Consider the following 26,595-nt stretch of genomic DNA (forward strand, 5'->3'; position numbering starts at 1 on the left):
AACTAGGTTTTCTTCTTAACGTGGGCATTATGCCCCCTCTTCCCCTATATTCCAAAACATTTTACTGTTTTCGTCATTTTAATCTACATTGATATTTGACTTGGTTTGACTATTCCTACGTGAACGAAACGGCGAAAATTAGCTCCGGAACGATTCGCGCATTCTAAGTAACCCCGACTCAGTTGTCGCGAAAAGGGCTAGCCTTCACTCCGATTAGAGTAAGGTTTCCAGATTGCCCGGTTTTATCCGGGTTTGCCCGGATATTTCATACAAAATTTGGGAACAGTCCGGCCCGGCCCTTTTTCCTGGATTTCATTGGAAAATGCCCGGATGTTGCCCGGATTTATTCACTTTATTTGGCAAATAAAACAAAAAAAAATCAAATTGTGTTGTAAAAATTGATAATTTATGCCTCCAAAATGAATTTTTTGAGCAAATTTTAAGAAACATAATACAATCTGTCGATGTACTTTGATGAAAACAATTATTTTTCAATATTTTTTTTCTTGATATTTGTTGAATAATTTTTGAGTTTTGACATAATTTCCCGGGTATTGCCCGGATTTCGGTCGTCAATTTTGAAATCTAATGCCCGGATTTTGCCAGGTTTTTATAAAAATTTCCCGGATTTGTCCGACCCGTTTAGGTACAGAAAAAATTCTGGCAACCTTAAATTAGGGCTGTCATTCTTATAGAAATATGTGTACGAATAAGGAGCAAGCAGACCCAAGCCCATTAGTTGGCCAAAAATTTAAAAATTACCGGGAACATTTGGTCAAACCCCAGGAATAACTCAACAATAACACTAGTTTACAAAATTTTAAAAAAATCGTGAACTCGATTGACTGACCAATATTTTTAATGTGAAATCGGGCGCTGAATCCGAAAATGAAATTCAAAAAAATCTCAGTAGAACCGTTTTTGAGTTATGCTCCAAATATGAAATTTTGGAAAAATAAAAAAAGTTCTTGCACTTAGATGGAAATATCTCGGACGGTATAACAGTTATTTGAAATCCCTCTTTTGCATATTGAAGGTGAATAAATTTTCTATCGATCATTTGAACACTGTTTTTGCGTATGGTCAACAGTATTGTTGATATTAGTGACTTAATGATAGAAAAAATTATAAAAAACGCTTTTTTTTAGAGAAAAATTTGTTTCAGCGAAAGTTTTAGACTCGATGGTAACATTTAAAAAATCTGATTTTCTTCTACGCTTAAATGTCAATTTAAAACAAAGGTTTCAAGTGGTTACCTATCAAAATCGGTTGAAAATTGAAGAAGTTATGGCAACTTTACCATAACAGTATTTTTGGTAGTTTTTAATAATTTAACGAACCGCAGTATACTTATCACAGTATAGGAAGTATGAAACATGATGAATATCACTCGCTCCAAATCAAAATTATTTATAAGCTTACCAAAAGGTCACATGCCAAATTCCAGGAAGATCTGACCATAGGGAGGGGTTGCTTGAGTCTCAAACGTGAATAAAATTTCATGGTATTTTGCCAGGGAGGAACGAAAATACCGGTTTTTCATCAATAACTTTTTTCATCACAAGCCGGTTGTTTTTGATGGTTGATTTTCTTAAAGCCTAGGTTACAGTCGAGTTACAGTCTTCGGGTGAAATATTTGTCTCAAATTAGACTTTAAGAAAATCAACCATCAAAAACAATCGACTAGTGATGAAAAAAGTTATTGATGAAAAACCAGTAATTTTCGTTCCTCCCGGGCAAAATACCATGAAATTTTATTCACGTTTGAGACTCAAGCAACCCCTCCCTATGGTCAGATCTTCCTGGAATTTGGCATGTGACCTTTTGGTAAGCTTATAAATAATTTTGATTTGGAGCGAGTGATATTCATCATGTTTCATACTTCCTAAACTGTGATAAGTATACTGCGGTTCGTTAAATTATTAAAAACTACCAAAAATACTGTTATGGTAAAGTTGCCACAACTTCTTCAATTTTCAACCGATTTTGATAGGTAACCACTTGAAACCTTTGTTTTAAATTGACATTTAAGCGTAGAAGAAAATCAGATTTTTTAAATGTTACCATCGAGTCTAAAACTTTCGCTGAAACAAATTTTTCTCTAAAAAAAAGCGTTTTTTATAATTTTTTCTATCATTAAGTCACTAATATCAACAATACTGTTGACCATACGCAAAAACAGTGTTCAAATGATCGATAGAAAATTTATTCACCTTCAATATGCAAAAGAGGGATTTCAAATAACTGTTATGCCGCCCGAGATATTTCAATCTAAGTACAAGAACTTTTTTTATTTTTACAAAATTCCATATTTGGAGCATAACTCAAAAACGGTTCTACTGAGATTTTTTTGAATTTCATTTTCGGATTCAGCGCCCGATTTTACATTAAAAATGACCTTCAGTTTACTAAGTTCAAAAATGCTGTAAACTAGTGTAATCAATGAAAAAAACTTTTAAAAAATGTTATGTTTTAATCAAAACTTATCAGCAGATTTCAAATCATATTTGACGCTCCCATTACACTTTTGTATGATTTTTTTTTTGTTAACAATGTCAGAAAATTTCGGTTTTAAACGCCCGAAAAAAAAATTACAACACAATTTTTTTTGGTTAGATTTGGCAAATAAGCTGAAAAATCCGATCAAAACCTTAGCTTTTTCAATGAAATCCGGGCAAATCCGGATAGAACCGGGCAACTTGGCAACCTTAGATAAGAAGAACAGTCCGGTCTGGGCCGGATGCCGAATTTCATTGAAAAATGCTCGGATTATGCCCGGATGTATTCACTTTATTTGGCAAATCAAACAAAAAAAATTGCGTCGCAAAAACGAATTGTTTTCGAACAAGTTTTATGAAAATAATGATGAATGGTTTTTTGGAAGCCTGAAATACGATTTAAAATATGTCGGTGAGTTTTGGTGGAAACTTTTTTTTCAATTTGATTTTCTTGATTTTTGTTGAGTTTTTCAGGGTTTGATAAAATTTGAAATCAAATTCATCACTGCGGTAATGCCTATCATATTTTTTTTAAAATAAAATATTTATAAATGTAGAGAATATTGTACAAGGATGAATATTAATAAGAATAAGGTTTAATAGATTTATAAGTTGAATTATTCAGCTGTATGAACTACCCTGCATGTTTGGTTTCATCGATTTCAGGAACATCGATGTTATTGTCAAGAATGACGGCTAAGAGAGAGAATATCATTAAAAATACTCAGAACATAATACATTAATGAGAGAGAAGAGAACATCGAGAAGTTCGAAAAGAATTTATGTATAAGAGTTCAGTTAATAGAGAGAGCTTGAAAAAGACGGATGGTTTGAGTGTTTGTGAAGAAAAAATGAGGTCTTTAAAAGAAAACGGCAATAATTTCGACGCAAATATCTGATCGTTCACGACAATAAAATCGTGCTAAAGCTATAATTGAGGCTTGTGGCCTGGCACACGGATGTTTATAGGTCCAAAAGAAAAATTGAAAATCGCATCCTCTAGAGGAAAAAAGCGGAAATAAAATGAAAAATATCATTTTTTGAAGTCTAATTTTATAATTTTTGTTGCTTTTCACTGTTTTTGAAGCATCAGCATAGAGATTAAGATTTAATTTATCATGAACTGTAAATGCAAAGAATAACTGTTGTTTGAATACAACAATAACTGAAATCAATAAAAAAAATAAAAAAGGTGTGTTTGTTTTTGAATAAATCGAACACAAAAGTTTAGCTGGAGCTAACAAAAAAATCAAAGTTTATCATTTACTAAAAATAAGTTCTTAGACATCCTTGTTTTGTTATCAAACAACGTAACCGTCATCACATTTTATATTCCGAGAAATCGCAATCCCTTTTTTGCCCTTTATGAAGATTGATCAATTGAAATTTCCAAAATCGTACTAGAATAAATCAATCTTTTGGAAAAACATTCACAACTTTAACGCGTAACAACATAACAATATTGGACCCCAATCTTATCTTATTAATTTCAATTGAAAACGATAATTTTAATGTATTTGAACACAGATTCCTCATAAGCTTTCCAGATTGCCCGGTTTTAACCGGAAAGCTCCAAATTTGCAACTTTTTAGCGAAATCCATTCGCATGCATTTTTTTAATTGTTAGATAAGATTTGAACGTCACAGATGTGCCTTGGTAGAAATTATTTTCGTGTTTTTATTTTTCAGATTTTCTCTTGCCTTTTTAAGCCTGTTTTACACTTCCGTTGAAAATGAACATGATTTTTTTGGCAGTTACTCAAAAACGTGACTAAAGGAAATTTTTTATAACACAATATTGTTTATCTTTTTTTACTCTGATATCATTCAATAGTTCATTCGAGAGTGTTTTTGTTATAAAATGAAAATATTTTTGCACCATGAGTGCACGAAATCACCTCTTTTTCACAAAGTTTACGATTGAGTGAATGATTATTATCGATTATTTCAAAGCATTATCAATAAACTCAAGCACATTATCAATATTGGTAGAAAATTATGTTTAATGACTATGGGTGTTGACCATGGGTGCCCGGTTTCACATAACTTCTGTCGTAGTAGACATTTTCTAGCACCCATTGCTCTGAAGTTTTGGAATATAATGATTGTAAATTATATTAGGATTAAAGCATATTTTTTCTATAAGCTTTTTTGCATGCTCAAGGTAAAAAGTAACTACTTCTTTAAATTCAAAACAAAAATGTTGTTATATATAAGGTTCTTCACTATGGGTGCACGGACTCACCGTATAATCATCGAAGATTGGGCCTTTTAATATTTTTGAAAAAGTATTCAGACCAATCTTTTCTACACCAAACTCAAAACATAGTCTTAACATGAATTAAGTTAAAACTATTTTGATTTTCAAGCTCCACTTATTCATATCTGATAAATAGTGTCAATCATATTTAAAAAAAATCATTTCCACTTTCTTTATTATTATTTACGTTAATATTTCCAATCGTATACTTATCTAATTAGATGGTTATTCAAAGAATATTGTTAAATTTATATATTGATTTGTTTTTGGTGGTTTAATAAATCTAGTCTTTTCGTATGTCTTTTTTTTTTAAAATGCATTTGTTTTTATTCCAGCTAAGAAAATATTCATCCATTTTTGACCATCTTCCGAACTTTGACGGCGGCCTAGATGGTGTGAATTAAGTGTTGAGGTACACAGGCGATCATTCAATATCATAAAACAACGTTTAAAACGGTGCCTGGTATTGAGTAAAGAATATCTCTGTCTGCAATGGAGAACTAATTCACTCTAAAGCTATAATCATTTAGTATCCGGGCACTTTATTTCGGTGATAGCTATATTACTAGACATCGAATATGCAAAACTTTAGCAGCGTTGAGTTGGTTATGAAAAGGACTATCATGTCTATTTTTGCCTGATTTTTAAGTAAACGTGTGTTTGAGATATTTACGATGCAAAAAGATATGGTAAAAATAATGTTGCACAAATTTGCGCCTTTTGAGCATTTTAGGCTTCGAAAATTCTTCATTGTCGACTTGAAAACTCATGAACTGTAGTTTTTTCTGATTGTTTTTTGGACCAAATGGTTATGAAGAATAAGGAGTTACTCTAGGATGCTCACGAAGTTCAAACCAAGCATCGGAGTGAGACCCTTGATCTCAAATATGGGTAAAAAGACTATGGTTATTGGGGATAACTGAATGCAGACCCCTTAAATAATGCAATTAATCATTTTCGGCAGGCAAAAAGTGATGCCTGACTATAGTCTACTATAGTAGACACCATGTAAATAACTAATAGTGAGCAGTTCAATAGATCGCAATCTGTGCAATCGATTTTTACTCAATGTGAGAGATGTGTTCTGATGGACAAAGAAATTTTTGTTAAAACCGGATTCAAGAGATCAAATTCTTCGAGATGCCTTCTCATGAAAAGGTTCCAGCCAGATTCCAATTGCTTTTTCCAGGTGAATTTGTGTAAAATATGATGATTTTGCAAAGGTTTTGCATGACTTAAAAAAGTGTGCAAAGATTAAAAAGAGATTTTATGAAAAAGTAAGAGTATATCTTGAAATCATTGATAAATATATTTTTTTATATTTTTACATTAAATGTCATATTCACACCTTCATTTCCTCCATAGAAAGTTTTTCGATCAAATGAATAGTTTTTAAAATACACACTTTTGTAACTGTCCAGATACTAAATGATCATAGCCTTATATACTTCCAACCATTCCGTGCATTTATGTTGAAAAAATATTTAAATTTTTCAGTTTCATAACTTTTTTGTTTAAATATACGATCATAAAAAATATTAATTTTAAACCCCGCCCCTCATTAAGGTCCAAAAATGCCAATTTTTTTTTTTGCTAAACATAAAAGTTGACTTTTCTAGTCAAATTTTGATGACCAATAGTTTAACAATCTAAACTCCAAAAACTCAAAATTTCATTCCAGGACCACAATTCTACAACAGTCTTTCAAAAAATTTCTCACCTGTTGATAGTAATTGAGTCCCAGATATTGAATTCCAACAAAGATAGACTAAGCTTACCAGATTGTCCGGATTTTAACCAGATTTTCTCACTATAATTATTTATTTATTTGCAACATCAAACGAAAATTTCAGTTGAGTCCTTAAAATTATATATCTAGCGTTCTAGGGACGAATGCCTCCTGTGAAGTTAAAATCCCTTTAAAATAAACAAACATATATCTAGCGTCCAAATCATTTTTTTTACAAATTTTGTCAAAGTAAACATAAACAATGTTTTGGTAGCCTTAATATGATTCTGAATCGGCTGATGTGTTTCGATAAAATAAAATCTGTTTTCCACGTGTTTTCATCTTGATTTTAATGAAATAATTCCAAAATTTGCCTGCATATTCGCTGGATTTTGAGGAAATTTTTTAAACAATATGCCCTTATTTCGCCAGGTTTTAAGATAAACATTCCATGGTTTTGCTCATCCCGGAAACTTGCGAAAAAATATCTATTATGTATCAAGTTTATTGTTCTTCATTATAAGTTTGGATCAGTTTCAATATTTAAAAATTCAAACCATTTTTAAGATTTGGATCTGAAATCTTTATCCTTAATTTATATGTGAAGTTGAAACGTAAGAAAAATCCATGAGTCCAGAATTGAAAAATGAGAAACCATTTCATCATTCGCAATTTTATTTTAACTTAGAAGTTCAATTACGAATTATTAATTTAAAAAAAATCATATTTAAAAGAAATAAGAGATTTTTGGTTAAGAGTTCTGATACAAATTTCGCTTTTTGGTTTTAAATTCATAGGGTTTCTTATCTGGAATTAAGATTCAGGTTCTGAGTTAAGGTTCATATTGCAGAAATCTGACTTGAAACAAAAATTCAAGGTTGGCATTCGATTTATGTAGCTTAAATTAAAGTTTTATAATCAATATTGAAATAGCAATGTAAGAATTTTAAAGGGTTTAAATTGGAGGAAATTATTAAATTTAAAATTAAATTAAATGAAAGTGTTGAATTCAATCAAAGTCAGTTTAGAAACACAAACCTGGTGAAAATAACATAAAAAGACAAGATTTTGATTCATTTGAAATATCTAGATTTTGAAAACTTCAATCACAGGATTTTAATTATGAAATATAACATAATAAATGATAATTTTGAACTTGATTTTTATCCTAAGGTTAAAATTTCTGCTGGAAATTTTATTTAACATTATTTACATATTGATCGATCTCGATCGTATTGGTCACCTTGATTTGAGTTATCAGTAATATTATCAAAACCCCTCGTACCGTTTGCCATAAATTTGAAATCCAAATGTTGCCAGCTCGTTATTGTTTTTTAGTATTTGTATGAATGTTTAAGCGCCAAAAACTGTAATTTTAAATAGAAATAAAAGGAACGATCTCTTTCGTTTTACTAGTCGACTAGATAACAAGTTTCTGATTTGCATCCGAAACCCATCCAAAATGGTCTGCCCAAACACATATATTGCAGATACTTCAAGATCAGAGGTTCTAACTAAAATTTTTAGTTTTAATGTAGTTTACATGAATAGAAAATAAACCTTAACCCCCCCTCTGGAGTCGGTTCTTTCATCCTACGGCCCTGCAACAAAAAAAGTTCTAAACCAGTCATATAAACTGATGCGGTCTTTCTAGTGTTAAACCTCCTATAACTGTTTTTATTCCGAATCCCCCGGTTTGCACTGCGGAATTTTCATCAAGGCGGAAGAATCGGAATAAATACAGTTTTATGAGGGTTAAAACAATGACACCAATTGGATTTTCACCTTTTACTTTTTTCTCATGAACTCCACCATGTGACGAAAGCAAGTTTAGTGTCGTTGTTGAGTTATTGATAAAATAATATTTTTCAAGTTCATTTCCACGAGAAGTGTAAATAGGCCTTTACGGATAATACATTTCTCATTATGCTCCTACACAGTGACTGACTTTTAGCGAAAATTTTAAAAATGCCTTTTTAAACATGTTTATCGACTTTTTCAAGCTTCAGCCAGTCATTAATACTTTTTTAGTGTCTGAACACGAAACTATGCTGTAACCCACATATTATAGCTGTTTTCTATGGTTTAATTAGTGTCCTCCTTATGATGGCCAATAAGCCATTATCTCCCCTACATTTGTTTGAAGTCGCTTTATTTTTTTCCAAAAACTTACTAGTTTCAATTTTGAATGACTTTTTACGTATACCACATTTAATTTTGAACACGATATTGGTATTTAAAAAAAAAAATTCCTAAGTTTTTGCGAGGATTAGATGTGAATGTCCACTGAAAGTCAGATTAGGAACTCTGAACGTCTGAACAACTGAACGTTTTTGATTCAATGATCTGCCGAAAAACGTCGATAAAATAAATAATGCGCCACGATTAACAAAATTTCAATCCTGAAATGGAAGCTTTGTTCCGGCAGAAATCTTATTCAGCGATGTATTTTTTCGGAATAAATAGTTTGTACGTGAGTTAAATTTATTTTGCAAGAAATGTCTCATACAAAAAAGAACTTTCGAAGCCCATCAGCCTTCAATCTTGCTTTCAATTTACACTTTAATAACTTTCATCAACAGTTATACCCAGTTTTCTTCAGCATATATTATCGATATCCGTAAGAAGCATTAAATGACAACTTTATGAGAATTCACCACCAAAAACCACCAATCTTCTTCAAATTATGTACATTTAGCTCACTTTTATAAGATGGGCCTCCGTCAAATAGCTCACGCTACATTGATGAAAGTACGCAGTCATGAGATACGTATTCTCCAGGGAAGCGGTTCGTGATTGTCTATTGAAATTTATATATTTTTCAACTTGATAGAACGAAAAAAAAAGAAGACACAAACGCACCCGCAGATAATATCGCTACTGATAACGCGCAGCACACCGAACCAGACTGATGGATCCACCTTTTTCGTGGTCATGTTTAGGTCGCATGTTTTAAAATTGAAACCCACCTTCTCGCGGTTTTTTGATTCACAACAATTTTATACCCACCATTGCTGCACTGTGATTGACGGACTGACAAGGTTGCTCTCATAACATCTGTCAACGACTGTCCAGCGTTTTTTGTTTTTGAGCGATTTTTTTTTAAAATTTCAAGAGCATAGTTGCGTTTGATTGAGAAGAAATATTGGGAACAAAAATTTGTTTATGACAAACACTTATATGTGTACATAGTAGAACTAACCTGGGTGAACAATTTGTTATAGCCGGCACTCTGGAACGACGGATAGCCGAGACCGAGGCTCATACGCGATTCACGATGATGCCCCCCGGACACGGAAGGGGCATCGGACGAGGCACGCTGAACCATGGGCCGGTCAGGCCGCCAATCTTCCTCTTGACCGGATATTTTGCAGTCCACGAGTGGCCACCACTACACGGTCCCCGCCCCCCTGCCAAAGACCCCCAAAGACGACGGTCTTGCCCCCTCCCCGTTTTTTCCCAGGAAGAAGGAGAAAAGCTCTCACACACACATGCACCTGGTGCTGATGATTATACTGGGTGCTGCTGATGTTGTTGTTGTTGTGTTTCCGGTTTTGCTGCTACACTAACAGCAGCAGCAGTGATGATGTTCTACAGAGGATATCCCCTTCCCCTTGGATTTGTCTCGGGAAGGTTGTTGTTAGCTGCGACTGGTCCACCGTTCTACTACTACGGTCGAATCCAGCCTGCGACATCGATTCATCGACCGGAAGCCTGGCGGGGTCTCTATCCCGCCAATATTCAACAAAAAATCGTTGCTCCTCAAGTCTCAATTCACATTTCTTGGAGACTGAAATTTGCGTCGCGTTTACGGCGAGAGAGAAAACCTTCCTCAACCAAAATCAAGAAATCTGACCCTTTCGAGGAGACCTCAAAGATGCACGCACACACACTTCAAAACACACTATCCTCGAGTATCTTTTCTTCACATTCGATTTTTCTTTCCGCTAGGTTTTCCACGCATTGATTTTCCGCATTTTGCTGTGTCGCCTCTCACGCGGAATAAACTACTAAAACAGGGGAGCTCTCATTCGCTCTCTCACTATCGTTTTTATCCTCTCAGCTGCTTCCACTAAATTTGGTTTCTTTTGGCTTTTCCCATCTGTCGTGTGTGGGGGGGAAGCACACAAACACACTCACCACACCAGAAAACTCCTGCCTTCAAACTGAACTCACTGATGTTTGTTTGCAGGTTGTTGCAGTTTTCCTCTTGTCACATTTCACCTGTCAGCTGTGCTTAGCTCCATCAACATATTTTGTTGATGGGTTTCATAGTTGGTGACTTTTTTTACGCTTTTCCTCGAGACACTGCAAATTGGACCACCTACAATTGGACGCGAAAACTAAACACTTTAGACATTCATACTGTGGCCTAGAAAGTCACACAATCATTGCTGGGCTGTCATCGTTTCGATCGCGTTTTGAAGGCTGGTCTTGGTCTTGTGGTGACAACATCATCCGGTCCTCTACCGAAGCCGTCCCTCAGTGTTGGTTTTATTCAGTTGAAAATTTAACTGCTCCTTGAGTTGTTCCAGAATGGTTAGCCAATTTGGTCATTTTTTAAAGTCATTTTTTAATCTATATTTTGAGATTTTTTTTATTGAAGCCACCTGAGCTATGTAGCTTGTATGATGTACATTAACCCTTGGATTAACCCTTCGGAGGGCCCGGGGTAATTTTTCTAGGGAGCCCTATATTTTTTTTTTCCAATTCAAGATACAGTAGTTTTTCGATTTTATCATGGCCAAAAAAAAACCGTGAATTGGTCAAAAAAAAAACCGTGAAAAAAATTTTTTTTATTGTCTTTAATCAATAATTGATAATGTCTTCAGTAATGAAAACGTTTTGTATCAATAAATTTTGATGATGAGATGTAATTATCAAAGCTTACTATTAAACACAAAGGATCGATTTTAGTTCAAATTATTCTCGTCTATAGAAATTTTGGATTTTTTTTTAATTGAAATAAAACCATGGAGAGTATAAATCTGATAGTGTACATCTTATTAAAGTGAGTTATGTAGTTTTTATGGAAATATAACAGTCGTTATCTCTTATGTCAATTTTGAAAAAGAATTTACAGAAAACTGCATCAAAAAATATCTTCTGCAAACTTAAAATTACAATATTTAATCTTCACACCTTTGATTAACTGAAAAGTTTACCTTTTCGAAAAATGTTTTAAAATTTGTTCAACTCTCAAAGTCTGAGTTGTGTTCCTCGAATTTTGTTTTATGAGCAGATAATCTTTTCTCTTTCATATTTGTGTAGAAAATCAGAAATCTTAGTCCTTTTAACAGATTTTTAAGGCAAAGCTAGCAGAATTTCATTTTGATCAGTGCTGCAAATATTCTGTAAGCACGAATGATACTGCTTGTGATTTTCTATCATTGTAAACAACTTTAACTGAAATGAACGGAATAGAAAAGTCAACAAATATAAAAGCTTCTGATCAGTTCGGTCATCCTCGGGCATACAGAAAGCTGTGTGAGTATATCTATCATTTAGTAGATACTCACTCGTAAACCCGAACTAACTTGTTCCACTCGGCTGCCACGAAAGCGTCTTTCGCTTAGGCATTTCTGTCACTCACAGGGTTGCCATTTTCATTTTCTGCCATATTATACCATGACCATTTTGAATTTTCATAGTTTCTTAGAACAATTTATGTCCTAAGTCAAAAGTCTGGAATTGTCTGGAAGAAATGTCAAAAGTCTGGAAGTCTGGAATCCTGAAAATATGTCTGGCAAAAGTCCAAAAAACCTGGAAGATCCAGATAAAATCTGGAAGGTTGACATCACTGGTCACTCACTGTATTCGATCAGTGACTGTAGCAGAAGCATTCAATCAGTGTCAGTGAAAGTTGCTGATAATTTCAGCAAGCATTTGCCATTTTTGCAAATTGTGTATTGGTGTTCGAAAAGAAAACGCGACTGGAAAATCGCTTAGACTATACGAGTCTTTAAAGGGGGGGCAGGAGAATGGATGAACATAAATTTCTTGAGGATTGAATTTATGGTGATTAATAATGACAAAAATATGACAAATGAAGTAAATATATGACGAAAATCTGACAAATGTGGTCAAAAAATGACAAAATTATAACAAAATGTGATAATTGTGAATTGAGATGTTGAAAACATGATAAAATTATGACAAATATGACTCCAATATGTCATTAAAATGACAACAATCTAACAATTATGACAAAATTATGTCATAAATATGACAAAAATTGAACAAAAATTTGAGACAAAAATTTGACAAATGTGATAAAAATATGAAAAATAACACAAAAATATAGCAAAATTTTTCAAATACAATGACAAAACATGACAACAAAATTGCAAAATAATGACAAAATCTGGCAAATATGACATATATTTTATGTACATAAATTTAATAATAAAATGACTAAAATTCGAAAACCTTTGTCAAAAAATGTGACTTTTGCGATGAAAATAAGACAACATTATGACATAAATCTTATTACTATGACAAAAAATTGAGAATATAATGAAAAATGTGGTAGAAAAATGACAATAATCTGAAAGATATCACATTTGTAATATTTAATCATTTTGTCATATTTTCACATAGTTTGACGACATAGTAAGATTTTTGTTCTATTGATTTCAAATTTTTAAATATATAAATTTGTCTGATTTTTATCACAATTTCATCTCATGATTTTGTCAATTTATTGTCATATTTTTTCCACGTTTGTCATAGATTTGTCTTATTTTTGTCAATTGTTTACGACATTTGTCATATTTTTGCATGATTGACTTTTGTCAAAATATTGTCATATTTTTATCATATTTGTCATATTTATGACAGAGTGGTGTTAGTTAATATTTTTTCATTGTGTTTTAAATTTCATTAATATTTGTCAGATTTTTTTTTGTCAAAATTTTGTAATATTTTTACCACATAAGTCATGTTTTGTCATTTTATTGCAAATTTGTCATATGTGTTATAATTTTGTCATAGTTTTGTCCCCCACATTCGTCCCACGAAATCCCTCGCCCCAACGTTCGTCTCGCCAACCCGAACACTCATTTCTAAACTTTCCCGTCTCTTTACATCATTTGTAAAAGACGTATTTTTTTATCACAATCTTTCAAAAATAGCAATCTTAGCAGTAATGGGTAGGATTTTTTTTATCACTAGTTCAATTCCCCATAGAAAGATGGCACTTATCAAAATGATTCCTTTGGACAAAAATTTGTATGGACAAATTGATAGTTACCTTTTTTAAATTTTTTCAACGTAACTGGCACACTTTTTTAAAACTTCCAAAGGTTCCCACACATATTCCGGATCGTTTGCACCCGGTACCGGTATCGAACGAGGTGGTGAAAGTTGTTGAAATCACGAAAAACTGTCGGTGAGAAAGTATTTTTTGTTTGTTTTGATGTTATATTCTAGGGCCAGCCGGGCTGCCTGTTGAGATATATTTTTAGGATTCGTTGAAATTTTCTGACTTGACACAGAATAAAAATCTAAATATAAGATGTGAATAACGGCAGATGTCAAGCTACTTTTGGCAAAATCCATGGTAGTGTGACGCTTAACGAGAAGGTTCAATTTAAACGTTTACCGACCCAAACAACACCCCCCCACCCCGTTTTACCACCAACAGAGTGTTGTCAAATAAGTATGTGAAACTGTAGCAAGATTAAATTAATAGGGTTTCTTTTACTTAGAAAGCTGAAACTTTTTCTTGTTGACCAGAAATTTTACATTTGTAATTGATTCTCAAAAAAAAAACTTTGCAATATCAAGGAAAATGTTTATATAAAATGTGTGCTGACTGTTTGTAATACCGTTTGGCATCTCAGATCTGCAGTTAGATAAATCAATTTTGATTTTACAGAAAACTTTTGACAGTGCAGTTTTCCGATGGTAAACTATGTGTAAAATCAAAACGGAAAACCAAAATCAAAATAAAACTGAGAAAATTTTCTCTCTTCAAACAGATTCCCTCTTCCCACTGAGAGGGAACTTCAAACTCACTTCAAGCGGTCGATATTTGCAGGCGCTTGCCGACAAGCCCCATTATGAAATTTTTGCATGTCTAGCGAGTCGAACAATCTTTGTCATCATTCAACTAAACCTAATGATAATAGAACTTTCGATTTTGGCAACATCCGAACAAAACCGTTCGTTTTTAGCAACATAAAAAACGAGTTTTTTTTTGTCTTTTTTTTTTCAATTTTAATTTTTATTTGAAATTGTTGAAAACGCAGGTTTCAGTAGTGGAATAGAGTTGCCTTTATTCAGGTTTGTTCGTCAAATCCTCAAACAATTACCTATTACATTAGCGATACATATTTGTCACTCTCCACTTCTCATATTCCCTAACCGGGAAAGAACTCATTTCTCATTGAGTACTTTCATACTCTCACCCAGAATATCTGGCAAAACTGTGGTGTTACCACGAACCCAATTTGTGTAGTCTCACTTAACCGTGTGATTGATCTATTGTTCTCGATTGCGAATTGGACAAAGCTAGTGGATCCAAAACAAACAATGTTTTGATTCTACTCGTAGCAGCAGAAGTCTGCTGACGCCGAAGGAAACCGTAAGTTTCAACACCTCCCATCAATTCATAAATTGAGAATGCTGAACAACGCCTTCGTGTACGCATCAGCTGGCTGATCCTCAGTAGAAATGTGTCTCAAAAAAAGCTTCCCGCTTCTTACGATCTCCCTGATGAATGCATACTTCACATCATGGATGCAAGGAATGTTGTCCTCCATTAACGTGAAAGGAGTGCAAACCACACCCAATTTACCAAGGAAGTTTGTTAACCACAAACCTTCCTCGACCGCATGGCAAAGGGCTCCTTTCTCAGCTTCGGCACCGGAATCGATGATTCGTTGATCCCAGTGGCTGATAACCTCAGCACGCAAACGAACAGAGTTTCGTTCATGTTGCTTTTTGGTAACCCCAGTAAAGCAACCTCTTGTAGCTAACAAAGCCCTCTCTCGGTGGCTCCGAGAATTAGCCAAACTTCGATGGACAGCCCCCCTTCTAAATGCCGCAAAAATCAAGAAGTGGTTGAAATGGCTGGCAACTAACCGTCGCCTGAACCATCTCCTCCGCAGCACCCGGAACAGCTTCAAAACATCGAAGACAAGCTCGTGCATGCTAACCACAGCGCAGCTTACAAGCACGAGAACGATTTTCTCGAATTGCAGCTTCATAGACTTTCGTTCGGCTGCTTCAACGCTTCGAGCGCTCCAAAAAGCCGGGGAGCAACGTTCAGCAGTATGAGCCCGATTTGGCTCTGATGTGTTGCTGAAGTTGCTGGCAACCGTCGTCGCCCAAAACATCTCCAAAGCCACAGAAAAACCGTACTGTAGGCTTGGATGAGCTCACGCGTACTGATCGCAGCATAGTCCCACATCACGAGAGTAACCTTGTCGGTAAACAGCTTCTTCCAATCTTTGATACGGGCTAATCCTCCATCTGGAGCATTCGGACCTGGCCAATCTTGGTTACAGACCCTGAGAGTCCTCCTCCCGGCCGTCGGAAATGAACTTACGCAGCGAACCGATTATAGTCGTTTTAACATTTTTATGTCATTCGTGAATTATATCAACGATGCTGTTGGCGGACAGGCATTGAAAAACTTATCCGGTACAACTGTATCGAGGTTTATGTACTCTTGGGCTGGAACTCACGGACTTCGGCTCAGGAAGCAACTGACTGGCCAACTGAGCTATATCACAAGGGTACAGAAAAGTATAATGGAAACACATAAACTGACGATCGAAAGCACGACATTTGAGAGTGATTCATGAACTGTTTTCTCCTGGATTCGCTAAGACTCTCAACGTATCCCGAAAAATGTCGCCTGTAAAGTTGGGGAGATTTGAGATCTTACACGAATGCTAAGGATTGGCGGTGGCCGACAAGAGAAAATGTAGCCGACGAACACCACGAAGTAGGGTCGTGGATAAGACTTCACTGCGAGTTGTCGATGTTTTCAAGGACCATCCTTTTTGTATCAGGAAGAAGGAGATTGGCCTCCAAAGTCCGTGATTGAGGTCGAAACTGAGGAGGAATTGGAAGAGTGTTTAGAGCATGAAAAGGTCCAGAAACAACAAATGGTCGATTGGAAAAAATTCTCGAAATGGAACAGATTGTGGTACGCCGTGGTCTTCGTACGTCGGTTCTGTTTCAATTTTCGCTGCAAAATGAAGGGCCAACTCGATGGGTTCCAGAGGCCGCTGACGAAGGAGGAACTAGTGAAGGCTGAACTGACAGTCCTCCGCTGGGTTCAGAAGGAGTACTATCCGCTGGAATACCTCTGGCTCAAAGAATCAACACGACGAAATTCCGAAAGCTGGAAAGCCGAATTGTCACTGCATCGTACACGTCCTTTGACGCGCGATATCCTATAGCCCTACCTAAACAATACCGAGTGACCCAACTCATCGTGGAGGATTATCATGATGAATTTCTCCATGCAAACAAAGAAATAGTCGTTAACGAACTCGTTCGTGCCTAATATGGACTCCTCAAGCTACTACCCTCGCACGAAGCACATAGCCTATACATGACGCTTACTAGACCGGTTGTTCCCTACAGGCACAAGAGATGGACATCGCTCGCTTGCGCACACTCGGAGTATTCGTGCGACGAGTGTAAAACCATCTTTAGGGGCGTGAAAGAGAACGGAGTGTGGAGGCGAAGAATAAACCAAGAGCTCGCGTGACTTTACGGCGAACCCAGTTTCAAGAAGGTTAGACGGATACGCTAGGCAGGATATGTTGCTAGAATGTCGGACGACTGTCCTGCAAAACTGGTGTTCGCTGCAAATCCGGTAGGAATGAGACGAGCGGATGGTTAGCAGCACAGCGAACGTGGTGGTTAAAGGGTGTCAACGATGAAATTGTCACACTTTGAAATTGCTCTAACTTTTTAACCGTTGGCTAGAATTTAATGAAAATTTGGGTGGATTTAGTTCATAGTGCATTGTTTACATCCTGCCAGTTTTAAAGTCCTGTGATCAAAACTCGCGGAAATGAAGTCGAAAGAACAACTCGTGCGTGATAAAATCTTGCGCATTCATCACGAGAACAAGGATCTCTCGCATAGTTCCATCGCTAAAACGTTGGGAACCCGAATTCCACGGTGTCGCGAATGATTAAGCGGTTCGAGGAACGATTGACCACCGATTCGAAGCTCAGAAGTGAAGGAAAAAAGTATTCCGTACACGCCCAAAAATTACAACTGCGTAGTTGGGGCCTTCAACCGAAACCCGAACGCCTCCGTTCGGGATGTTGCTAAGAAGCTACACCTAAGCCGAAGTTTTGTCCAGAAGGTCAAAACTAAGGCTGGGCTTCGAACGTTCAAAGTACAAAAGGCTCCTAATTGCGACGAGAAGCAGAACAAGTCCGCTAAAACCCGTGAGAGGAAGTTGTACCTCAACATGCCGACGAATGTTGCATCATGGACGACGAAAAATATGTGAAGGCCGATTTCAAACAGATCCCCGGCAATCTGTTTTCACGGCCAAGGATAAGTTCAGCGTTCCGAAGCATGTCCGCACTCAGAAGATGTTCAAATTTGCGAAGAAATTCCTGGTTTGGCAAGCCATCTGCACGTGCGGGAAGCGGAGTGCACCTTTCGTGACCCAGGGCACGATGAACGGACAAGTGTACATGAAATAGTGCCTCCAGAAGCGGCTGCTTCCTCTCCTGAAGGCCTACAACGTCCCAACAATCTTCTGGCCGGATTTGACCTCTGACCTCATGCCACTACTCCAAGGACGTGCTGAAGTGGTATGCGGACAATAAGGTCAATTTCGTGCCGAAAATGTTCAACCTTCCCAACACTCCGGAGCTCCACCCCATCAAGAAGTACTGGGTGATTATGAAGCAGCACCTTCTTAAACGACCTAAGGTAGTGAAGACAGTCGAGGAACTGAAGAAAGTATGGGCTTACATGCAGAAAACGGTTGATTCACAGGTTGTGCAGAATCTTATGGCCGAGGTTAAGGCCAAGGTGCAGGCATTTGCGTGTGGACTCTAAATAAAATACGAGTAAAATGGTAAAATGAAGTTTTATAGCTATTTTTCAATCCCTGAAAATTTGATGGCAATCGGATGAAAACTCGAATTTTGCGAATCAATTTCGTGTGTGCCAATTTCATCGTGGACACCCTTTAGATCAAGTGGAGCGTGATCTGGCGAATGTGGGATGTCCAAGAAATTAGAGATCGGTTGCCATGGACCGAGTGAATTTTAGGAATTATGTTCCTCAAGTTATGTATGTCGTAAGACGGAAAACTATATAAATAAAATAAATAATTCTAAGACATTGAAAAATGGAAAACTGAAGTGCAGAAGATGAATATTGTCAGAAAATTAAATTTTAGTTACGTCACGGAGTTATCGAAACTTTGAATTTTGAATAAATCGGTTGAAAAACAACAGAGATATAGCAGTTTTAGTCAGGAATGTCAAATTGGCACTCCTGGAATTTTAACGGGTAATATTTAATTTTTGGGACGAACGAGGGTTAATGCGTAAAGGTTTTTCTTCTTCTTCTTTCTGCTTAATGGCCAGTCTGTGTAGCTGTTTACAGACTTTACTGCCAAGGTTTTTTACGTTTGGATTAGAGATGTACCGAATATTCGGTCGGCCGAATATTCGGCGCCGAATATCGCCAAAAAACCGTTAAGCCGAATATTCGGCTCACCGAATAGTTTAGCTAAGTATTCGGCCGAATAGGCCGAATAGGCCGAATATCTTCTACAGACTTGTAATTTTTTCAAATAATTTTTGATAATTTATCAAATATCCAAAAGTAATGTTGTAAAAGCTACACAATCATTAAAAACTTATGGTATCAGCAAAATATCAAAGGTGTATCTTTCATTGTAGATCGTACAGGAGAATGCTGAACGGTAGCGCTTCATTCTTTGGTTATAGTTAATTTCAAATTTTCTGGATATATTCGGGCTTGCCCATAAATCCAGTAAAGAATCCAGATAAGTCATACTGGACGGAATATCCAGATATTGTTTAATATTTCCCGAGTTTTGCTCGGGTTTATTCAGATTATTTGCTTAATCAAATGAAAAACTCAAATTCCTATTTAAAAATTTTAAGTTTTTGTGTTCAATTTTTCAAAATTTCATTAATATACATTAATTTTGCCCTTTTTTATTATTATTTTTAAATCGTTCTGAATGCCTGACCGTCTGGATACGTGTGGTTGAAAGTATAGTTTGCTTAAGGTTGAAGATCATTTTCAACAACTATTTTAAAGATATTTTGCTCAAATTCGACCTTCATCTAATTCAATATCCGAGAAGCAAGTTCAAATACCTTGGCACCTGTTTCGACATGTTTTATTCCAGATTTCACAGGAACGCAATCTGTTTGGTGATTAGCGCCCGAGAAGCGACTAGTCTTCTGATGTCTTTTCAGTTATTGGTGACATTTTGAAAATAAGAAAGACCCTTACTTAAAAAATATCTTTTAAAACATCATCCGATAATATCATCTGGTTGAAAATAATCGACTTAAACCATGAGGGGCATTAATATGGAAGAAATAGAAAGCATTGATTTAATCACTTAAGGTTTTTTCATTGAAAACTCAATAGAATATTCGACCGAATATTCGGCCGAATATTCGTTTGGCCGAATAGTTGAAAATGTCAATATTCGGTATTCGGCCGTTCGCCGAATACCACTATTCGGTACATCTCTAGTTTGGATAATTCAACACCGTGGCTGGAAATTGAATGGCATTAATGAAGACTGGATTCTTTTGATTATTCACTTTGCTTGTTTTCTGCTACCCATTTCAGCTTGACCCATTTAGACGAAGATTTTCCTTCCACCCGAAGGATGAAATTGATTCCTCTCGATGATGGCGATGCATCTCCACTGTGTTTTCACCGGAGCAAAAGGAAATTAAATTATGATTATTAATTGCTAAGGCGAAATCTAATTGACATCCTATAGTAGCCACTAGCGGACCTCTCCAGATGATGAATGTCACTCACTCGATCTTAGCAATAAGATTTAAACACAAGCCTAGCCTCAGAGGGAAGAAGAATCACAAAGCACTCGAATGCATCATCCATTTTCACTTCCTTACGGGAGGGATGTTTGTTGTATTCTTCCCGTATTCATTCACATATCGTGTTTGGCTCATGGTTATGAAAAGCAAAAAGTTGTGTTTGAACAGAACTGATTAATAAACTTCACTGAAACGCTTTATTTGTTTAACATTTTGACACAAACCCGATTTTTTCACTTTAGTTTTTCTCCGAAATGAAAAAGGATATGTTTTTTCCTCCAGGATCAAATGGCCTGCTTCGTCAATTTTTGTCCACTTAATAGGTTTACATATTCTCCATTCGGATTAAGGACATTTATTTATTCACTTATCACTAGACACTGGAGCTATAATCCAAAATGAAAAACCTTCTGATTTTGAGGAAAATCTAGTGGACCAACTTTTTTGTCTCCAGTCAGGCAGAAGCACAAGGATTTGGGCAACAAACATCGAACGCAAAAGGAAAGAATTTTGTGTTCTTCTCCCTACACACGATTTTTCCTTCAATCTGTTTCTGTTAGTCGGCCATCTCACCACTACTAGAGGGCGATTTGTGAACACTAAGCAACGATCGAAGGGGATGATGGGGAAAAATACTAGCCAATATCCTCCTATGGTAATTTGTACCTGATGAGCATGCAATAAATTAAAGAAGTTTTCAATTCAAAGACACTTCATTTCTTTTACGTCTTTAAAGTTTGAATAAAACTTAAAAGGAAATTCAATGCAACTTTCAATTCAGCCCCAACGCTTTTTTCGCTTCAAATTTCCCTAGAGATTGAGTTTCCTAGTGCGGTCGATTTTCGCATTAATTTTTCCTCAAGGTGGTTGCTTACGAAGTTGTCACAGTATTAGTGAAACAAGTTCGTCGGTTCGTCTCCCATTTGAAAGTACGCAGCCAGTCACATTTTCCCGTTTTCCTTTTTCGGTCGAAGTGATGCCACTAAAAAGCATCAACAGCAACAACAACAACAGAAAAAGTGGGAAAATCGTAAAGAAAGGAAAAATCTCCTGGTTGGATCCGACACTCACACTTGACAAATTCTTCCAATAAAACTCATACAACATGAATTCCTCACTGCAAACGACAATATTCATTCTCCAACTTCCTCAAGCTCTCGGGAAATTCGACGATGGACGGTTTCGTTGTAATACCGTGATTGATGTAAACATTGGTGATTATTGTGGCGGAATGGTCTCATTCGCTCGGGGTTTTTTTTCGTCTTCTTGTAGACTACGGGGAAGTTGAGTCAGTTGTTTCGTTTATAACGATGCATGGTGGTAGGTATCGAGTTGATGAATTGCGAAACTGAATTGATTCGCTTGTTTACGAGCTCTTTTGGAAGTTGGCAGCTCCAGTCCAGTGGACTTTCGTTTGCATATGAATCAGTTCGGCTGGAATGGAATGAAATGGATGTCTTTCATTTACTGTCTTTCTGTGGTTGCCTAATGAACGTTGATTGCTTATTGATAATTTTGAATATTTTCACTTGTGTGGTAGGTATATCCCTGAAAAATTTTTGGTTGTTTCAGCAAGTGTTACCAGTAATGACATAAAGTGCTATTTTTGTCGATGACTTATGTCTCGTTGTTATACGACAACGGGTTCGGGTATTTTGAAATTTTCTATTTAGTCTCTGTATCTTTGGTCACATAATGAAGTTGGCAAGTCAGTTGCATCCTGAGCCGATGTCTGTGAGTTCGAACCCAAAGTCCCAGTTGTACCGGATAAGTTTTTCAATGACTGTACGTAAACTGCATTGATGTAAGTCGCGAATGATATAAACTCAAAATATTCGGAAGAATTGTAGTATTTTTGATACACTCACGACTGGTGAAACAATTATGTCAATAATTTAATATGTTCTTCACATTTATGTTTTATCCCGAATCATACTAAGCCGCCTAACGCCACAAGCATATAGATTCGTGGATGGGTGATCCAAAAAAGGGGTATGTTCCGGAATCAACCCCTTAGGTGTTGAAATCGTTTCTTGGCCTGTCAGAAGCACCATGCCAACGCAGCAAATTCCATTATTTTGGCTCTAACTTGTATGCACAAGCACCGATTACTCTTCAAATTTGTTTTTCTTAATCTAGACGCGACTTTACACATTTTCTTTGAGGACCGTAAGATGATACCAGTCACCAGAAAAACGTCATCAAGGGTACATGAAGGTGTGTTCATCTTTAAATTTCACGTTTTTCTTATCTATCTAACGGTCATAATTTATAAAAAAAAAAAAAAAAAACTAACTAAATCACATTATATTTTGTGTTGTCAGCCTACTTGGTTGAATAATTCTACAGAATTGCTTTGCTTTGCGATTGCTTTGATTCAAATCACACTTTTTCAGCTGAAATGTGCTACGAAACTTCTTCAAAAACTCTCAAAAATTGCGAAACAAATTCTTTGCAAAAATTGTAAAACTTAGAATCAGAATTGAGCTTGAGCTTGCTATCAACTACGGTCCACCTGCGCTCCTTCTGGCCAATGGCATAATGGTTGCACTCCGTGATTCGCTCGACACAATCAACGTTGCACAATGAACCAAACGAAAGATTGGAACCAATAACATCGCCGGCCAAGTCCGGGTAGTCGATAGGGGGAATGGAAGTGCATCACATGTGATGATTTGTTTTGCGGAGACCGGCTGTACGCCATCCCTCCACAAATCTCACGCAGATTTTTGGGGGTAAAGTAAATGTGGCATGGAGATCACCTTGGTAAGTGATATGGCCAAAAAAAACCTATGCTGTGAATGTTTCTCAGTGAAACTCCTATCGTGTTCTTTGATGCAATGTACAAGTTGTAATCAAATTTTCGATAAATTAGAACTCGATTCTATTTTTTTTAATTATCGAGGATCTTAACCAGCTTGGTAGTTATTTCTCTAAATTAGAACTCCTTATATTTTTACTTCTTAAAGGCATTTTAATAAGTTGACCTATTCTAGAAATAAGATTAATTTAAATTTTTAAAACTTATCGTAAAATGTAACATATTCTTGCAAAGTGATCAGAGAATCAATCTTTCGGTGTAGTAGAATAATACTATTTTTAAAATAAATAATGTTATTTTCCTTGAGATGATGCTTAACAATAATCTTTCTAAAATCTTGCTAATAATATCAATACATCAATAGAATTATATCGTTGAGTATGTACTTTTTAAATCACAAAAACAATTTCACGAATAAAGTAAAATTGGTTTTATCCTTTTTTCTGCAAAAATACTTTGAAGAAAGTTCTTTATCCAAAACACAATCAGAAAAAATGTGTTCATATTGCTAATAATAAGTTTCTAGCATGTATTTTCATTCAAATCTTCAAATCATCCCTTCAAAATGATTCTAATTATGAATGAAAGATTTAAATTCACTGGTTTTTGAATGATATTAAAAAAAAAAAGTACCAGCAGAGCCGATTTTAACACACCTTCAATGGGTTCTGAGCTCAAAAATTCAACAACATTTTCGAAGTTTAATGATCACAAAAATTTTGGCACGCTAATTAGCGTGTAAAATTGTACCATTTTCCTTCAGAAACAACATTTAAAGATGTCAAGTTGGGCGTTTGTGTGATAACACTTACTACAGAACATACTTTCACAGTTTTTTTAAATATCAACTCTCAACAGATCTAGATTTGACCTGTACATCATATACTTGATTGAGTTTCTGTGAACAAAATCTTCAAATTTGATAGAATTCGACTCTGCTTGAAGTTTTTTGTAATGACCTACATTCTTGACTTCTCAATCACATTACTACTTAATTTCGTGATGCTTAATCAACATCATAAGTGTTGTCGAATGAAATAGCAAGAAAATCATGAGCTGTCTTAAGATATAAGGTCATTCTAATAATAACAAAAAAAAGAAGATCGGAACGGGCTCACAGAGGCAGGATAACAGGGCTCTTTTGTTGGCCGATCTGGTAGCGCTTAGTTTAACAGATGCGAGTTTTATTAACGCTATAAACAAAGTTGAATAAAAGCATATACACTTCATCAGAACTTCTCTTCAAAACTTTCTATAGCCTTCACATGGCCCGATTTCGTATTTCTTGATTTTAAAATAACGCTTCCATCGTAAAAAAAAATTTATCGAGATAATTTTCAAGGAGCTGTCATAAACATAATCGATCACTATTTTTCTCAAGCAAAATTGAAGATGAACAGTGAAAGTATTTTCAAAATAACCATATATATTTTTTTAAATATTCTCTGTAAAGTATTCTCAAGAGCTTTTCAATGAAGTGAATTCAACTGAATCAACAAAACTCTAAACTCGTTAAAAATGTAGAAAATGAAACTGATTCGAGATGAAACTGAGAAAAACGTTCTTGAAATAGTTAGCTAATTATTGACAATTGTTGTGTGCCTTCCTCAAAATTCACTTATTTAGAACTAGCTGATCCCATATGAACTCCGTTCCGCTTAAAACTTTTAATATGTGATGAATAGTTTGTGTTTAGATGATAACTGCGGAGCTTTCACGATGCATAATCAAACAATTATTGTAATGATATTGAACAGGTAATATGGACGATCCCTGTCTCTGTCGTCTGATACAAAATTTGGAAAATGATCTGCGAGAGTCCTCAGCAGAGACCAAGATATACATATGAGCCGCCATCAAACAATAAGGTGAAATATTTGAACACAAGTACTTTGTTTTTAATTGTTAAAAAACGCACGTTTCAGTAGTGGAATAGAGTTAATTTTTATTCATGTTTCGTCAGTCTAGTCATTACATAACTACACAATTTATTAGCGATTGCCACTGTCGCACTCTCCACTTATCATATTCCCTATCCGGGTAAGTACTTATTTCGGAATGAGTAAATGAGAAACTACTTATTATTGTAGAACATTCTGAATTATCCACTCAGAATATTTGGAAACACTGCTGTGTTACCACGAACTCAGTTAGAGTCGTTAAGGTTTACCGTGTGATGAAATAAACATTTGTACCGTGTTTATCATCATCACCTTTACCTGTCATCAAGGATCATCGATCTATTGTCCAATCGCGAATTGACGAAAGCGTGTGGAAAACCAAAATAAACAGTGTTTAGATTCTGCTCCATGCAGTGGTTTCGATCCACAAAACGTAGCCTTGTCAGAAGATGCGAACGGTGAGTTTCAACATTAATTTTACTACTTATGGATGATATTGAAATTGATTTCGAAGCGAATTTTTACGACAAAAACAAAGAGTATTACTTTCACCTAGCCACCCTGTAAGTTTCCGTTTCAATCCTATGCAACTCTTCCTCTGTCATTTAATGAAAAAAATAAATAAATCAATAATCAATGGACCGTCCCATATAACTCTTATCTCGATTTGTTGCATAACAACGCAATCAATGAAAAAAAAACATTGAACGGTTAATATGGACAACCCCTTTTGCAGACCTTTGATCCTGAATTGGAGACCTGAAAGCAAATGTCCGTCCCGTTAGACCCTCGTTAGAACAGGTAAGAAATTAAAAACAGGTTAGAAGATAATATGGACGACCTTCTAATTAAATCGATTGTTTGTCCCTAAAAATATCTATCAAATAACGTCAATGTATTCAGCTTGAACAACATTTGTGTTGTATGGACAAACCCTTCACTAAAAAAAACTATATTAGAAAACATTTGATTCACAATATGTTCATGTGGTGACAGAACCCTTTTTATGTTAGTCAATTTTGAAACTGTTACCTATGGCCAGACACAATGACTAAAGAATGCACCAATATTTCATAAACATGTATGAAGGCTGAACATTAGGGTGTCTTAAAATTGCATAATGTTTGGGAATTAGCGGGCTCACCCTTCAAATGGTGGATTAAGATGTGGAGAACAAACTTTTGTATGGGTCAACTAAAAAAAATCATGTTTAGAGGTTCCGCAAACGCGATCTTTGAAAAATGACCACTTTCAAAAGATAAGATTTCAAATAAAATTCACAATATTCATATATTTAGTATTTTTTTTAAATTTTGTTTGGATTAAATACTATAC

At 35.6% G+C, this 26,595-nt stretch overlaps 1 protein-coding gene across 12 annotated transcripts in view; it reads right to left on the bottom strand.

The window, feature by feature from the left end:
* The window catches only part of LOC129750037 (voltage-dependent L-type calcium channel subunit beta-1), a 442,665-nt gene that overhangs the window by 75,267 nt on the left and 340,803 nt on the right, over positions 1-26,595 (bottom strand). For 2 of the 12 annotated variants that reach the window (XM_055745228.1, XM_055745225.1), the window contains exon 1: positions 9,690-9,871. The exons of the other annotated variants lie outside the window; for them this stretch is intronic. In XM_055745228.1, coding sequence (XP_055601203.1) covers positions 9,690-9,815 — 126 coding nt within the window. In that variant the 5' untranslated portion in view covers positions 9,816-9,871. Of the gene's footprint in view, positions 1-9,689; positions 9,872-26,595 lie in introns of those variants that run through there. 12 annotated transcript variants of the gene reach the window in all.

The sequence above is a fragment of the Uranotaenia lowii genome, chromosome 2, assembly GCF_029784155.1.
Source record: "Uranotaenia lowii strain MFRU-FL chromosome 2, ASM2978415v1, whole genome shotgun sequence".
NCBI classification, from domain to species: Eukaryota; Metazoa; Arthropoda; class Insecta; order Diptera; family Culicidae; genus Uranotaenia; species Uranotaenia lowii.